The 16,880-nt window shown below is 47.7% G+C and overlaps 1 protein-coding gene across 2 annotated transcripts in view; it reads left to right on the plus strand.

Moving 5' to 3' along the window:
* LOC147110456 (uncharacterized) overlaps positions 1 to 16,880 on the plus strand; it is a 208,104-nt gene that overhangs the window by 128,912 nt on the left and 62,312 nt on the right. The window contains exons 13-14 of one of the 2 annotated variants that reach the window (XM_086002261.1): positions 4,851 to 4,940; positions 9,280 to 9,442. In XM_086002261.1, the coding sequence (XP_085858387.1) occupies positions 4,851 to 4,940; positions 9,280 to 9,442 (253 nt within the window). The remainder of the gene's footprint in view (positions 1 to 4,850; positions 4,941 to 9,279; positions 9,443 to 16,880) is intronic. The other variant, XM_086002262.1, reaches the window with a different exon arrangement.

Below are 16,880 nucleotides of genomic sequence, written 5' to 3' on the forward strand. Positions count from 1 at the left end.
CAATTTTGAGTGTCTCATAGAAAGGACATTAAAGCCATAAAGAGTAGATTCAGCAGGATAATACCAGGAATGAGAAGCTATTGTTATGATGAGAGATTTGAGATATTGGGACTATCCTCACTGGAGCAGAGAAGGCTAAATGGAGATTTAATTTATAAAATGATGTACAGCTTTGATACAATGATAGGCTATTTTGCTGGGATTGCATCCCATGGATTTTTGTTTTTTACTCATTGCTCATCGTTAATTGATCTTCCGTTGTATTACTTAGTGGCCAGGGAGGGGGATGGAATCTGTGGTGAGGGAACAGAGTTTGTGACGGAGGCTGAAGACAACAGTTGCGGTCTACATAGTGTTTAATTTGAGTAAATTGCAGCTCATCCAGGACTGGATATCATAACAGTAGAATGACAAAACAAAGGCAGTGGAGGGGTCGAAAAAGGCGGCTTTCAGCCTCCATTCCCTAATCTTGGGTCCACTACTGCCGCCCACCACCCACCTCACTGCATATGGCAGTCGGAAAAGGGGAAATTCAGGAATAAGCCTCGCCACTAAATTTTGCTCATTCTCACACACCATCCCATTGTATTTCAAGCAGGATCCCAGATGAGAATCTAGCCATAGATATCAGAATTTTAACCTCCCCCCCCCATGACGGGGAGGGGGGGGGCGGAGGTGGCAGAGAGGGTCGGGCAGGGTGGGGGAGGAGGGTTAAAAGTGCAAAAATCTAAAACCCGAACCAACCAGCTGTGAACACACCCACTTCTTGTTTAACCGCGTCGGGTTTGGGTGCGTGCGAGCAACCCTTTCTGGAGGGACGGGTTAATGATTTCAATATTTAAATTAGGGTGATTTAATTAGATTTTTGCAGCAGTTTGAAGTTAACGCCTCCTGCACAGGTTTCCCAGGCTTCTGGAAATTCGGCTTTAAAATGAAGGCGAGATTGAGCGGCATTTCATGGGGCTAGTTAAAGGTCAGGAGTCCGAAGATTAATAAAGGCTCAGTGCTCACAGTTGCTTTTTCAGTTCCCTCTGGGAAATGGTTTGGTGGGAGTACTTGTTGTAAGAGACTTATTTGTACAGTTTGGAGGTCTTCACACACAGAACATCAGGATGGGTGGCGCCATGGCTGCTTTAGATTGGGCTTTGGATGAGGAAGACATTCGATATCAGCAGCAGCAAGGGCGTGCTGTGGAGGGAGCTGCAGGTGGACCAGAGAGGGCAACAACAGAGGGGTCGAGTCCACAGGAAGCACTACCCATGTAACAGAGGCTCAGCTTCCTTGACCTCTCGGAAGAGCAGTGCTTCCGAAGGCTCAGATTGACACGTCCGGTGGTCGCAGACATCTGCAGCCTCCTAGAAGAAGACCTGCTCCATGCTGGACCTGGTGGCTACGCATTACGAGTCACCACCGCCTCAACCTTTTTGCCTCTGGTTCCTTCCGGGGTGCTACCGGAGACATAGCGAGTGTCTCCCAGTCAGCTGTACATAAATGCATAAGGCAGGTAATGGATGGATTGTTTGCCAGGGCTGGGAGGTATGTAAACTTCCCCTGTGATGACAATAGCTAGAATGAGTGGGCACTCGGATTCGTAACTCTGGCTGGCTTTCCACAGGTACAGGGTGCCATCGATTGCACACACGTAGCAACCCGAGCACCCCCAGATCAACCAGGAGTATTTGTCAACTGCAAGGGATTTCATTCCTTCAATGTTCAGCTGGTGTGTAACCACAGGAAAAGGTTCATGCAGGTCTGCGCTAGATTCCCTGGGAGCTGCCATGATGCTTTCATACTGCAGCAGTCCGACATCCCCGTACCTGGAAGAACCCTTAAAGGGTGGCTGCTAGGTGACAAAGGATACGCCCTTCAAACCTGGCTGATGACACTTCTGAGGAACCCCACCATTGAACCCCAAGAGCGCTACAACGACAGCCATATGACAACCAGATGTGTCATCGAGCAAGCCATCAGCATGCTCAATGTGTTTCAGGCACCTGGACAGGTCTGGAGGTGCCCTTCAATACTCGCCAGCGGGGGTCTCCCTGATAATCATTGTGTGCTGTGTTCTGCACAACATTGTGTAGCAGTGAAGACTAGAGGTGGAGGAGGAACAAGCCGCTCATCACTCTTCATCTGATGAGGATTCCAATGAAGAGGAGGAGGAAGATAAAGGTGGGGCCTGCAACGCCAGACCAGTCACTCACGTTGCTGCTTCGGCTGAAAGGGATTCCCTAATAGCTCAAAGGTTCAGTTAGTAACTCACACTGGACCAAAGAAACAATCATACCCCCGCACCGCCCCCCCCTCCACTGACACAAAGCAGTCTGGTAACTAACCATCCACCCATTGCACTTGCACCAATTGGTCCCCATCAATAATTCATGTCTTCATATTTATCACCAAGCAACTGTAAAGGCGAGTTGGCAGTCGGAATGCAGCAATAGTCAACTTAGGAAACTGGTGCAAAATAATAAAATAATACATTTCATGTGATTTGCTTAAATAAAGGAAATTTCATAACACAACATTTTCACAAACTCCATTGTGCGTACCCTTGCTGAACTACAAAGCTTTTCTTTTCCTTTGCCTACCGCTCTTATGTGGTGCAACCCCTGTAACTTCAGCAGAGGTAGAGGCAGGCTGCTCTGATCCCTGCTCTGATGGCTGAGATGCTGTTGGCCGACGACTTCTGGGTGTTGGAGCCCGTGAGTGCACTGTGCAGGGGGAGACTTGGCCATCGGGAGTGGAGGCAGCATGTTGGGTACTGGTTGAGAGGAGGCAACGAGTGAGACATGGGAGTGCTTTGAGTGTCCCCTTTCGCCATCATCCCTCTCCTGAGCCAGCGGCACATCACTCCTACCTCTCTGTGGGCGAGCAGCTTGGAGCAGATCAGTGACGCTGTATAAGACCACAACTGAGGTATCTGTCATGCTGTTTAAGGCGGCAGATATGTTGGCATCCATAGTTTGCATGGCCGTGGTCATGGCCTGCATGGACTGGTTTCATAGCTGCGATTGAAGTTCCAGGGAGGAGGCCAGTCTATCCATGGAAGGCAGCCCCACAATGGCCTGCGACATCAATCCACAAATGCTTGAGCTGAACTCCTCCATCCTCTGTGCGATTGTGGACGGTGCATGGCAGGACTGCCAACATCTCGCAAATTTTCTGCTGTCCCTCTATCATTCTGCTTTTCCTTGATGGCCCCCGGGGTTCAGCATCTACGTCCCGCTGAGCAGAGCTTGGGGAGGATTGTGCTATCTGCTGCGGACTGTCCACAGCTGTCCCGACCACTACTCTCTGCTCGTGCTGACTTATGAACTGTGATTCACCAGGTGAAAACCTACCTAACTGTCTAAGAGGACCCACCCACAGGACTATTGCTATTTTTCCTCCCATGAATTGTGCCTCTGCTAATCTGAGGAAAATAGCAATAAGTATATGGAGCTCAACTAATTCTTGCTTCACTACTTATGGAGTTAGGTCATGGATCAGCCACGATCTCATTGAATGGCGAACAGGCTCGAGGGGCTAAATAGCCTACTCCTGTTCACTTGTTCCTATTTAATGCTGTCACCATGCAGCTGCGAGGTCCCAGTGCATTCAGTGAGGGTGACTGTGAGCCAAATGCATCACGAGTGCCACTAGCATGTATTTGAGGACTTGTGTTTACAATCAGATGAGCTGACTGAGCTGGCATTACATTGCATAAGGATTGGGGTGAACGGCAGTGGTAGATGGCTAGATGGGGACATTAGGAAGTGAACGATGGGTGCTCTTAAAACTTAAGTGGCTGTGAAGAGTGATGTGATGGAGTACGCTTGACAAGAGAGAGCAAGGGGGTGCACTACAGGATGTGGGTACATCTGTAACTGTGCGCACCTTTCCTGACCTGGTTAGGTCATTAAACCGCTTCACGCACTGGATCCCGGTACAGGGCATTATACTCCTGCTGCTGACCTCCTCAACCACCTCTAGCCACGCCTTCTTGGTGACAGTAGTAGGTTTATTCTTGCCATTGCTTGGGAATATTACCTCCTTCCCATTTACTGCATGCAGCAGTACATCGAGTGAGGTGTCGTTGAACCGGGGCACAGCCTTTGACAGTTCTGACTCCATTTCTAATTTTGTCCTCTATAATTAAATCCTCCCAACTCCTCCAATTACCTCTGCGTTTATATCGAGCCCACAATGTCTGTAGCGTTTTAATTAGCCTTCCCACAATCAAAGCTAAGGTACTTGTCATGAATCTTATCCTGACTCATGAAGTAACACTAGGCGGCCAGCTGGTGGCGCCGTCCAAGAAGTATAAATACTCGGGCGTGGGCCCAGCTTGCTCAGGATGTTTCTGTAACCAGGAACTAGTGATGTAACTAGAATCTCATGGTTGTGAAACAGTTGATTAAAGCCTTGTTTTATACTCAAACCAAGTGCTCAGCAGTCTTTTTACATCAGTACTGATCTGCATCCTGCCCTGAGCATTCATTTCCACAGCACGACACTGCAGGAGTGGTTACACCTGTAGGTTTAAAGGGCACACACTTATAAATATAAAAAATACTGAAGATTTGCTCTGGTGTAATGGGCAGTAATTTCTCATCATTGGCCTTCATTGCTTCAACTGCTAAAAGTAGCTGTGAATTGCCAAAATAAGTTAAAAGAAATAATCTACATTTATATAGTGCCTTTCATGATCTTGGGACATCCAAAAGTGCTTCACAGACAATTAAGCACTTTTGAAGTGTAGTCATTGTTGTAATGTAGGGACAGTAGTATACTTGATATACTTTAATATTGTAAAATAATTGTAGCATTTATAAAGAACTAAAATTTCTCAATTTGTTGCCTTTCAGACATCTTATCACCATAGCTGCTTCAGCTCTGCATCCTAGAATCCGCCCAACTACTGCACCTGAACTAGACTCTCTGAAACAACAAAGGGGGTATGAATAGATCATGCATATTCCGAGAAGGGTTTACAATGTGTTACTACAGCTTCCATTCACTGCTGGTACTGGGTTTGAATTTAGCCCAGACTGTTGGGATGGAAGTTAGCTTTCTGATGGCTTTTAAGATCCTTGATTGAAATGCATTTAGGTAGTTTTGATCAGGTTTACAGTCAGCACAAATTCACAACACAAGAATGCCATTACCATGACACCGCTTGCCAATTCTTACTCAATGAGAGCATAAGATGGCTGCAGTGAAAACTAGAAATATCACATTAGTAGAGTATGTTTTTTCTGTTCCACTTTTCCATTTTCATCCTGGGTGCTGATTGTTTTTCTTTTAGAATAGTACAATCATTCTTTAAAATCATTCAAAATAATTTTGTATTGAGGTTTTGTTTTATTCCAAAGGTGTTATTTTATCATTCCTGGTTGCTTTGAAAAGGTCTGCCTCTAGAAATTAAAATAGAATATATTGGCAAGCCTGTCGATGACACCACAGGGATTCTCTGACTAGCTCATGTAACTTTTATTAACCACAGAGTCTCCAGTCTCAGCAAACTGGCTTGACATGGCTGGCTCACGCATAGAAAATGAGTGCAGCCACAACACTGTTGTAGGTACGGAAAGCATTAAGACAATTCCTTAAAGAATCACAGGCTGAGCTACATTGTGCATTGGCTTGTAGGATCAAGAAATAACATTGGGTCTTACACAATTTCCACATTTGCCCCCTGGCAGGCTTGGTCCCAAGCTGTGTATCAAGTGATATTTCTTACCACGCTATCAGGGCTTTCCAGTTACCAACTGGTGGTTAGGAGAATTATCTTCCATTTTTCTTTTCCTTTTTTCTTTGAGACTGTCTTTGAGGTTGTGTGTAATAAACAAAACTAATCTAGCAGTTGACACACATGGTACAATATTATCTCAGTGCAGATTATCAGACCTGCCATCTGTCACTGTCCACCCTGTGTCAACAGCCCTTAGTTTGAAAAAAAGCAATCAGCAACAACGGATAACCAACTGTCGCTCTACACATTATAAAAACATAACTCATTTTTGGAGTGTGTTTTGAAGACATAGCACCTGTCGGGTTAATAAACTGCTTAAGCTTCGCTTTCACGGATTATGCCATTTCAGCCTTTCTTCATGGACATGATAAGTTTAGTGACAGTGGGGAAGAGAAGCTGTAGCACCTAAATGCAGTAATTAAAAACTACTTGAAAAATACACATTGAAAAATTAATTTATGCAGCTTATTGCAAAAATGTACTTAAATTAAATTTGAACAAGAGGATGGGTATGGGTAAGAATGTGGGTGGTGATTACCACTGACCTTCTGGATCTGTCACAGAGCCCTGGCCACTGCAGGAGACTACTAAGCTTTGGCAAACAAAGGAGAGACGTGACCTAAAAACCTTGCTGAGTATTGCATTAGCTGATTTTTGAAGGAAATGAATAAACCTTACAGTCCTGTAGGATTGTAGCGGGGTGAGGAATGGGTAGACAGGAGGTAATTAGCTAAATGCCCAGCAAATCAATTCCAGAGTTCTAGAATCAACACAGTGAGGAGAGGCATCTTTTGAAAGACATTGATTTGGAGTCAGATAGGAATGTAAAGGACTGGCGGAGACCATTATGGTCTATCCAGCCAGTAGTCCTAGTGTTGGACACACGCATTGCGGGTAATTTTGGTGTTGGGTGATGGTGTAAAATGGGTGATATCAACTCAGTCATGGAAATGAAAATCAGGAGAGATATATTACAGGCAGCTGAAACGATATTGCCCGTTTTACACTATCGCCCAAAGTCAAAATTACCCACCATTGACTTTTGAATAAAAAATAAAAGAATAAACCCTATACTCAGGCAGTGATAGGGAGAGAAAGAGAGAGGAAAATAAATGTGAGCCCTGTGCCTTCAACACTTATTATTATTTAGTATATACAGACTCAGCATATAATTCCAGCCATCTTGGAATATGGCCATCACCAACATGCAAAACACATAGACCAGACCACCAGATAGTTTAGTTACTGGGCATGATTCAGTGGTTTGTATTTGTCCACAAGAACATTTGTTGTCACAAAGGCCCCATAGATGAAGATTTGAGGTGCACTGTCTGTCCAGTTCAAATGTGGTTGAGAAGAGCCCAACTCTGACGTGGCCAGTGGAATCCTGTTTGACAGTCTGTCGAGTCAGAGATGATATGGTGATATGTAGCAGCATCTGCTGTCCACTCTTCACACCGGCGAGTTGATAAAGAAAAGTCAAAGGAATCAGGAAAGGTTGACCAAATTAGGTGACTCGAAGAGAGCCGTGCTGTTGGTGGATAGAACAGATCAACATAAAGAGTAAATTTAACACATTTTATCAGGAAAAAAATTATTATTATTAAAAAAAGCTCATCTTGAATTGTAGTTAAGGCAGAAGACCAGAACTTCTTTCCCCTGATGCTAATCCAAACAGATTGAGGCAGTGGGCTGAATCTTGACAGGGGCGGGCTGCGTAGATGGAGGGGGCGGAGTTTCTGTCAGGAAAGCCCAAAGTTCGGGACTCCACAGCGTGCGTAGTTTTGCTTTGACAGGTTCCCCGCCTGGAAGTCAAGCTGATTGACAGACTTGGCTTCCAGTCGGGCGGGAAGCACTCCGGAGTAGGCCACAGCTGCAGGTAAGTCACCTGCTGCTACTAGTGGGGGGTGGGGGTTCTGATCCCCAACCTGGGGTGGTGGGCAGGGGGTGGGGGGTGGTGGTCTGATGCAGCGGGGAGAGCTTGGGGAGCCATGGGGAAGCATTTACCTTCTTCCCCAAAGCTGTCCTCGCCTTCCTTCAGGCCTGGGAAACCACCCGGCCAGCCAGGTTAAATCAGAGGCTGCCAGCCTCATTAAAAAATTTAATTCGCCAAGCTGCCCCTTGTCCTGCCTCCGTTAAACCTGGATGTGGGCGGGTTGGGGTCAGGTTTGAGATTTTTTAAGTTTTAACATCTCACCCGACCCCTAACCCATCCATTTTTGGAAGTTAAGATCCAACCCAGCGTGTCAGAAAAAAATCAGAATAAATGTGCAGCACAAGGTGAGATTGATGCCTAGCCCAAGTGAAAGAGAGGAGCAGGTTCAAGCACAGAAATTTCAATGCTGACATCTTGAAAGCTTTTGAAACATTTTGAGACTTGCTTAACCTTAGGCTTACTTCATTGAGAGATCCTAAGGGGGAAAATTCAGTATCGCCCCGTTTGGAGCGCGATTATCAGCCATGCGCAAAGTTTAGCGCCTGGCGCTAATTATCGCCTCCGACGGCAAACTTGGCTTTTATCGCCCCCGGAGTTGATTGGAGCGCTAAATCAGGCGCTACACACCTCTCTTAAGGCGCAAAGGCCGAGGAGCGAGGCGCTACCTCAGAGCGCTGGCGAAGCTCATGTGATGTCAGTCAGCAATGGAACACAGACACAATGGCGCCAGCCAGCTCTTAAAGGGGAGGGTTGATCTTGCTCTCCATCCACACCCTGCTCATTGCAGCCTTGAATCTCGGCCTGGAGAGACCTTTACATCAAATCTGCTGGAAAGAACGATGGAGAGGCCCAGGGGAAGAGCTCAGAGTGCAGCCCCCACAGTCTCTTCTAAATCGATACAAGGAAGGGCAAACCAAAATGAACCTGCAAAGTGCTGTTCAGTACCCAAAACTCCTTCACACAGCATTGAATCTCTCCAGAAGTCTCTCTCTCTCTCAGAATGCGTGGTGCAAAAATGTCACCAACAAGAAAAGGCAGGAAGCGGTCGCCTTTAAATAGCGCTCCCCCAGTACCTTCCTGACTGCAGAACGTTCATCTCAACCTGTCGTTGCTAGCGGCAAGCGGTAAGGCAGGGGGCGCCACTCAATATCCGGTCCAGGGTGCTACCGGGGCATTGCGCGCTCGACTGACGTCACGATCTGCCGGCGCAGGAGATCGTGGCGGTAGTGTTTAGCGCCGCCGCAAAATGTCTAGTTAATTTCGGGAGCGGCACAAACATCGCCGCGCACGGGCGCTAGTTGCTTTGCGCCCCATTAGCGCCCTCTTAAGGCGCTAACGGGAGGCGCAAACCAACTGAATTTTTCCCCCTAAGTCTTTGCGAGAAAAAGGGCAACCTGGTGAACCTCACACTGAGCCCCACTAGTAGGACACTCGGCACTGTTTGAGAGCCTGTGATCTAAAGGTCACCAGATTAACTTTTCAAATTGATGTAAAAATAATACACTACTCAGAATTGTCAGTGTCTTAAATGTTGATATCTTAAATATATCATCATATTGAACATTTCTTAGGACTAATTGCTGACTTCTATTTCTTTTTTTATTAGTAGTTTTTATAATGAATTCTATGACAACCAAATGAGCAGAAATTCTAATCGGCCTTGCGGCGGCAGTCATACTGTCACTGGCCCGGTTGGCAGACGCAATAGCCGGAATCTGAATCTTCAAACAGTGTATCAGTATGGTGACCCTAATCCAATGTACAGACGGGTAAATACTCTTATTAATAGCAATTATTTCACTTCCCTTGCAAATGATCATTTAAAATGTGACACCCTTATTTTGTATTACAGGAAACTTTGTGCTATCCGGCACCGACGGGACCGAGCTGTTGCCGTTCCCTCAAAACTGCCGGACAAACCAGCGCTAATGTTGAAACATACAGAGATTTTGATCTCCGTATCTGGCAACAAACCCTGTTGCTTAGCAACAGCTTCTAAACAGTCGGCCGTACTCTCTGTAGCGTCTCTGTAGCTTAGCAACAGCTTCAGCAAGACCTTGCAGAGCTTGACTGTTGAGAGAAAAAAGCAACGAAAAGAAAAAAAACCTAACGGAACGGCTCCTGATTTTTGCCGGTGGCTCGAGCTTGCCGGACATTTAGCCTCCGGATAACACAAAGTTTCCTGTATATATGTCTATGTTTTTTAAGATTATTATCGAAGGTACTTTTTGTTGACTTCATTTAGAATTTTTCTTACAAATGTGAAACTAATACCTTTGCATTAAATATATTTTAACTTTTTTGTAAATTGTTATGTCAGATTCTCCACTACTTTTTGATAAATTATTGCTGAGATTATAAAATCTAGATTTTTGCTCAGTTTTCATGTACAATAATGCTTCGCCATGCAATAAGAGGGAGAGTATCTAAGATTTATTTTATCCTGGGCCCATCTTTGTTCAGCGTTCTTTCCCATCCTATTGCATTCCGCGCAGTTCACCTTTGAACCCCACACCGACCTCCTCCTGCGAGAGGTGGTTAATATCAAGGCCATAGGGGGTGATTATCACTCAGAAGTCAGGAAGGACCAGGACTACAACTTTCAGGGTTGTAGTCCCGCCTCCATCGAGATGCGGCCAATCCACGCGATTTTAACTTGATTGACCTTGTTGAGCCCGCCCAGCGGGCTCAGCAGGCCAATTAAGGGCCACCCGGCAACAGGTGATGTCACAGACTGAAATTTCATCTGTCAAGACGTTTTAACAGATGAAATATCAGTGTTTCACAGCTGTTTGAAGCTGTCAAACACTGACAGTCTTACTTCTAACCTGAGTCCTTCTACACAGACTCAGTTAGAAATCTCTCCAGCACAGAAAGCTGCAGGCTGTCACTTTTGACAGTTCGCAGCCGTTCTGCTTTCTGTGCCGGTTAGATGATGGACTCCCGAAACCTAGAGGAAGGAAGGCTGAAAAGGTAAGTACAGGTAATTTAAACTTCTTTACACACTTTAGACACACCAAACACACTTACCTTTGCACTCATGCACCCATCATTCACCTGAACACCGACATCTCGACCCCTCCAAGTCCTTCAACCCGACAGCCCGACTCCTCTAACTTGGCGTGGTTTGGAGCCGTCGGGAATCCCACACTTCAAGCTTTAAAATAGGGATTAGGCTAAAAACTGCCTGTTAACTACCTGTTAACAGGCAGTTAATTGGCACTAATCCCTTCCCGCCTCGGGTAGGCGGGTCCCAGTGCGGGGCGGGTACCCGCCTCCTTTGAAACTTACATGGAGGCGGGTTGGGGGCGGGATGGTGTCGGGACCCCCGAATTCGGGAATTTAACCCCCTGCACGCCTCCAATCCTGATTCCACGGGTCAGTTAAAATCAAGGCCTATATAAAGTGCAAAAACAAGGAAGTTATGCTAAACCTTTTTAAATCACTGGTTAGGCCTCAGCTGGTGTATTGGCCCTGATTTTAACTCCAGGTGGATTCCCCGCTCAGGGCTCACTTAAAATTATGGTCGGGACTCAATGATGTCATCAGGCTGCAACATGCATATGTAAAGAAGGACCCCGTTGGCTCCGGGCGCCTGTCCTTGCTGCCTGCTCAGGAGAGCAGGTTAAAATTGCAGATGTTGCTGTCATGGTGGCTTTCAGACATGTAAGAGACAGGGTGATTTTAACTTTCCACCTGCCAGCTTTCTGCTGAGCGAGTAGGGTTAAAATTGCCCCCTTTGTGTCCAATTCTGGGCACCACACTTTAGGAAGGATGTCAAGGCGTTGGAGAGGGTGCAGACAAGATTTACTAGAATGGTACCAGGGATGAGGGACTTCAGTTATGTGGAGAGACTGGAGAAACAAGGATTGTTCTCCTTAGAGCAAAGAAGGTGTTCAAAAGTAAAAGGGGTTTTGATAGAGTAAATAGGAGAAATTGTTACCACTGGCAGGAAGATCGGTAGCCAGAGGACACAGATTTAAGGTAATTGGCAAAAGAACCAGAGGGGAGATGAGGAGAAAAAATTTTATGCAGCGATCTGAAATGATCTGAAATCCACTGCCTAAAAGGGTGATGGAAGCAGATTCAGTAGTAACTTTGAAAAGAGAATTGGATAAGTATTTGAAAAGGAATAATTTTCAGGGCCACGGGGAAAGAGCAGGGGAGTGGGACTAATTGGATAATTCTTTTGAAGGCAGAAGGGTCGGTAACCCAGAGGACACAGATTTAAGATGATTGGCAAAAGAACCAGAGGTGACATGAGGAAACATTTTTTTACACCAGCGAGTTCTTGTGATCTGGAATGCACTGCCTGAAAGGGCGGTGGAAGCAGATTCAATAATAGCATTCAAAAGAAAATTGGATAAATACTTGAAGGGAAAACATTTACACGGCTATGGGGAAAGAGCAGGGGAGTTGGGATTAACTGGATAGCTCTACCAAAGAGCCGGCACGGGCACGACGGGCCGAATTACCTTCTTCGGTGCTGTATCATTCCATTATTTTATGTTTCTAAAAGCACGATGGGCTAAATGGCCTTCTGTGCTCTATGGTTCTATGCAGCTTCCTGTCTTCTGCTGCATATAAAGTCTTGTCCAGGTCTATTCCCTATTGTCTTTGAAAAGTTCAATTTTCTATGTACAGTATTCTTTATTCAGCTTTACAGTCTAATGTCATTCTGGGCAGTTGATTTCATTTCTGCAGTAAAGTTTTATGATTAAGCTGTTTTTATGTTTTGGAAAAGTTTTTCTTGTGCAAAGTTACTTACGTAAACTTGAATTGTATTGGCCACTAAATTGGTTGGTTGGATCTGTCCTATACCAGTTGTCCGCTCCCAATTTTAAATTTTCATGGAATGTTAGGGAACCTTTGCAGTAACTATTTCACATGGTTTCTTCTTGTCAGTCTTCCATTTTCACTTTTAACAAACTGAGAAACTCACGACAAGAGCTACATGTGATTTGGTCTATTTGCTGTAAGACTGAACTATATTCTTATAGTGTGGAGATGCCGGTGTTGGACTGGGGTGGACAAATGTAAGAAGTCACACAACACCAGGTTATAGTCCAACAGTTTTATTTGAAATCACAAGCTTTCGGAGCGCTGCTCCTTCGTCAGGTGAAGTCCTGACGAAGGAGCAGTGCTCCGAAAGCTTGTGATTTCAAATAAAACTGTTGGACTATAACCTGGTATTGTGTGACTCCTTACATATATTCTTACTAGCTGGAGTACCCGGCGTTGCCGAGGTAACTGAAGAACCCTCTGCCATGTTTATAAAACTGTATATAAAACTGTTGGGATTGAAGGACTCTTGCTAAGCACCCAGGAGGTGGTTCTTTAACTTCGTTTTTTATTAATGGGGATCGCCAGTAGCCATATACTCCAGGTTTTACAGTTTTCTTTCTATGTGAATTTGGAGGTAGCAAGCAGAATTATAATTTTGCAATGTTATCATTGACATTAATGAGAGAGAGGGGGAAGGAGAGAGAGAGAGGGGGGAAAGAGAGAGAGAGAGGGGGGTAGGAGAGAGAGAGAGAGAGAGAGAGAGGGGGGAAGGAGAGAGAGAGAGAGGGGGAAGGAGAGAGAGAGGGGGGAAGGAGAGAGAGAGGGATGGAGAGAGGGAAGGGGAGGGAGAGAGGAGAGAGAGAGAGGGAAGGAGAGAGAGAGAGGGAAAGAGAGAGGGAAGGAGAGAGAGAGAGGGGGAAGGAGAGAGAGAGGGTGGAAGGAGAGAGAGAGGGGGAAGGAGAGAGAGGGGGAAGGAGAGAGAGAGGGGGAAGGAGAGAGAGAGGGGGAAGGAGCGAGAGAGGGGGGGAAGGAGAGAGAGAGAGAGAGAGGGAAGGAGAGAGAGAGAGAGAGAGAGGGAAGGAGAGAGAGAGGGAAGGAGAGAGAGGGAAGGAGAGAGAGAAAAAGAGAGAGAGAGAGAGAGGGAAGGAGAGAGAGAGAGGGGGAAGGAGAGAGAGAGAGGGGGAAGGAGAGAGAGAGAGGGGGGAAGGAGAGAGAGAGAGAGAGGTAATGAGAGAGAGAGAGAGGGAAGGAGATAGAGAAGAGAGGAAGACACCCCGGGGAAGGGGTTGGACTCAGAGCCCGGCCGCGGTGACCCAGAGCCCCCGTGCGCGGCCTTGCGCCTTAGGCCCGGCCCGACTCACCTCAGCTCAGCTCCCGCTCCGGCCCGCCGCCGCTCCCCCGCTCGCTGTCTCTCGGGCTCTCGGGCCGCGCACGGGGAAGGGGTTGGACTCAGAGCCCAGACGCGGTGACCCGGAGCACCCGTGCGCGGCCTAGCGCCTCAGGCCCGGCTCGACTCACCTCAGCTCAGCTCCCGTTCCGGCCCGCCGCTGCTGCCACTCCCCCGCTCGCTGTCTCTCGGGCCCCGCGATTCTCTCTGTCTCTGTATCTCCTTTCCCGGTCCCGCACTCACGGCAGGCCGCAGGCTTAGGCCCCGCCCACACACGCCATGAAACGCCCCCCGTGACGCATCATACCGCGGTTCCCCCGTGGGATTGGTCAACCATCACGTCACTCAACGCTAATGCGGTGAAATGAGCTGATTTTGTCCGTTTTTTGTAAACTGTCCGAACAATTTTTGTCTGACCAAAAAATAAACACACCTATGACACTCCCCTAATCATAAGCTTTCTTTTGATATAACATATGTGTAGGTACGCTCTATAACTTTTGAGTTTACCGCACGCATACACACAGACTGACAGATACGCTCTATAACTTTTTAGTTTACCGCACGCATACACACAGACAGACAGACTCATTTATATATATCTACTAGCTGAAGTGCCCGGCGGTGCCGAGGCTTTTTCGAGGGCATGTTGTTGTTGGAAGAGAGAGAGAGAGAGCGACTGGGGGGGGGGGAGGGGAGGAAGGGAGGGGGGGAGGGTGGGGGGGGAAGGGGGGGAAGGGAGGGCGGGGGAGGGGGGGAAGGGGGAGGGGAGAGAGGGGGGAGGGGGGAAGGAGAGGGGAAGGGGAGGGGAGAGAGGGGGGAGGGGAGGGGGAGGGGAAGGGGAGGGGGGAAGGGAGGGCGGGGGAGGGCGGGGGGGAAGGGAGGGGGGAGGGGGAGGGGGGAAGGGGGGGAGGGAGGGGGCGGGGGGCCCCCCCCGAGGGTCGCGGCGCCCCCCGAGGGTCGCGCGCCCCCCCAGGGTCGCGCCCCCCCCCCGAGGGTCGCGCCCCCCCCCGAGGGTCGCGGCCCCCCCGAGGTGAAGACCGCCGATTGCGGCTGTGCGAGACGGCCGGGGGGCCGGTTGCCAGGGTGACGCTCAGCAAGCCCCGCCCCCCGGCCGAGCCAGAGAGAGACGCCGCGTCTCAGCTCCTGCTGCGCGCGCACCCCAGCGGTGCTGGGCTGAGGCTCGGCCCTCCAGCCTTCGAGTGGGGCCGGGAGGTGCCTAGCTCGGGCGTGGGTGCGAAGGAGAAGCCGAGGCTTCGAGGCCTACCTGGAAAAACGGGGAAAGGTAGGAAAATTAATGAGATTCGATAAGTTAGTTCGTTTCTAAATCATTTTTTTTTTAAAACAATATGTGTTTTAAAAGCAACGTTTTTTTTAAAGACGCAGAAAGCGGGAAAAAGAAAGGAAAAGTTTAGAATCAAGATGGCGGCGACTCACCTCGGTTCAGAACGATAAGGCCCGGCCACACACGCACCGATTGGCCCGGCGGCACACGCCAGCAACCCGGCGTACGATTGGTCGAGCTCGAGGTCACTCTGTCGCTAATGAGCGGATAATGAGATGCTAATGAGCGGAATGTTAAGGTTTTTCGGATACCGCGGGCGCGATTTTAGCCCGGCCGAAACGTAAATACGCTTAAAACCGTCTCGGAAGCGTAAGCTTTCTTTGGAGGTAACGCGCGCGTAGGTACGCCCTGTAACTTTCGAGCGCATACCCAACAGACGCACACGCGATGACAGACAGACAGAATGACAGACACAGAAGTACCGATTTATATATATATAGATAGATAGATATATATAAAATGGTCTGTCTTTCTGTCTGTCTTTCTGTCTGTCCGGCTATACCATCAAAAGTTATAAGCGTACCTACACATGTGTTATATCAAAAGAAAGCTTATGATTATCGAAACCTCATAAGCGTATTTACTTTTGCTCAGACAAAATTGTACAGGCAGTATACAAAAACCCTTCAAAAACCTTCAAAATTCCACTCATTATCCACTCATTAGCATTGAGTGACATGAAGGTTGACCAATCCTGTGACGTGATGATTGACCAATCCTACAGTTCAGTCACCTGATGGTTGACCAATCGGTGCGTGTGTGGGCGGGACTAATCATTCTCAGCTCAGGGATCTGGCAGCCATTACACACCAGCCGGGCCTGAAGCTAAAAATATGGTAATCGAGGTCAGTATTTTTTTCAAAAAAAGTAAGATTTACCAAAAATGTTTTATAAGTACTTTAACTTTCATCTTTCAAGGTATTAAAAGCTAGAAATGTTTAGGTTAAAAAACAGTGGAAAATACCCGAGGCCCCGGGGCCCATGCTTCTCCAACTGCCGACAGCCCAAATCCAGTCCCAGGCTCCCGGCCCAGACATCGACCAGGCCCAAAAAAGCCCTGGCAACGCCGGGCCCCCCCAGCTAGTATATAATATAAAGATAAAGATACAAAGAGACATACCTTAGAGGCGCGATTTTAACGCTGCTTGCCCAGCAGAGCAGGTGAGCAGGCAGTTAAAATTGCACGTGACTTTACCTGCTGAGGTCCCGCTGTCTTCCCATAGGTTCCGATTTTTACCAGCTCTTCTGAACAGGCAGCAAGGACACCCTCCAGAAACTGGCAAGGGTCTATTTTTAATATGCAAATCGGGCTCCAGTGACTTCATCGGGGCACCACTGCTATTTAAACCAGAGGCCTGCGCAGGGAAGTCATTGTGGCTTTTCCAGTAGGCCAACCCAGTGGGAAGAGGAGTCGTGGTCAGAAGAGGCCCAAAAAGGTAACTAGTTTTACTTTTTTTGGGGGCTTTTCTTGTCGGGCCATGAGGAGCAGGAGTACTCTTTCGGGCCCCACAAGGAAAATTTGGACCTCCAAGATTAAGCCTCCCCTGCGTTAGTCTTCCCCCGATTGCAAGGCCCTCCTGAACCCCCTCCCAGTGACTTACTTGAGTGCCGGCGACTATTCCTTCGCTCCCCAGCGGCGGTCTCCTACCTAAGATTGACAACTCTGGTTGGAGCCACTCCTGAAGATTTG

The sequence above is a fragment of the Somniosus microcephalus genome, chromosome 11 (genome assembly GCF_052327205.1).
Source record: "Somniosus microcephalus isolate GS21.2 chromosome 11, FLI_Smic_1.0, whole genome shotgun sequence".
NCBI lineage: Eukaryota > Metazoa > Chordata > Chondrichthyes > Squaliformes > Somniosidae > Somniosus > Somniosus microcephalus.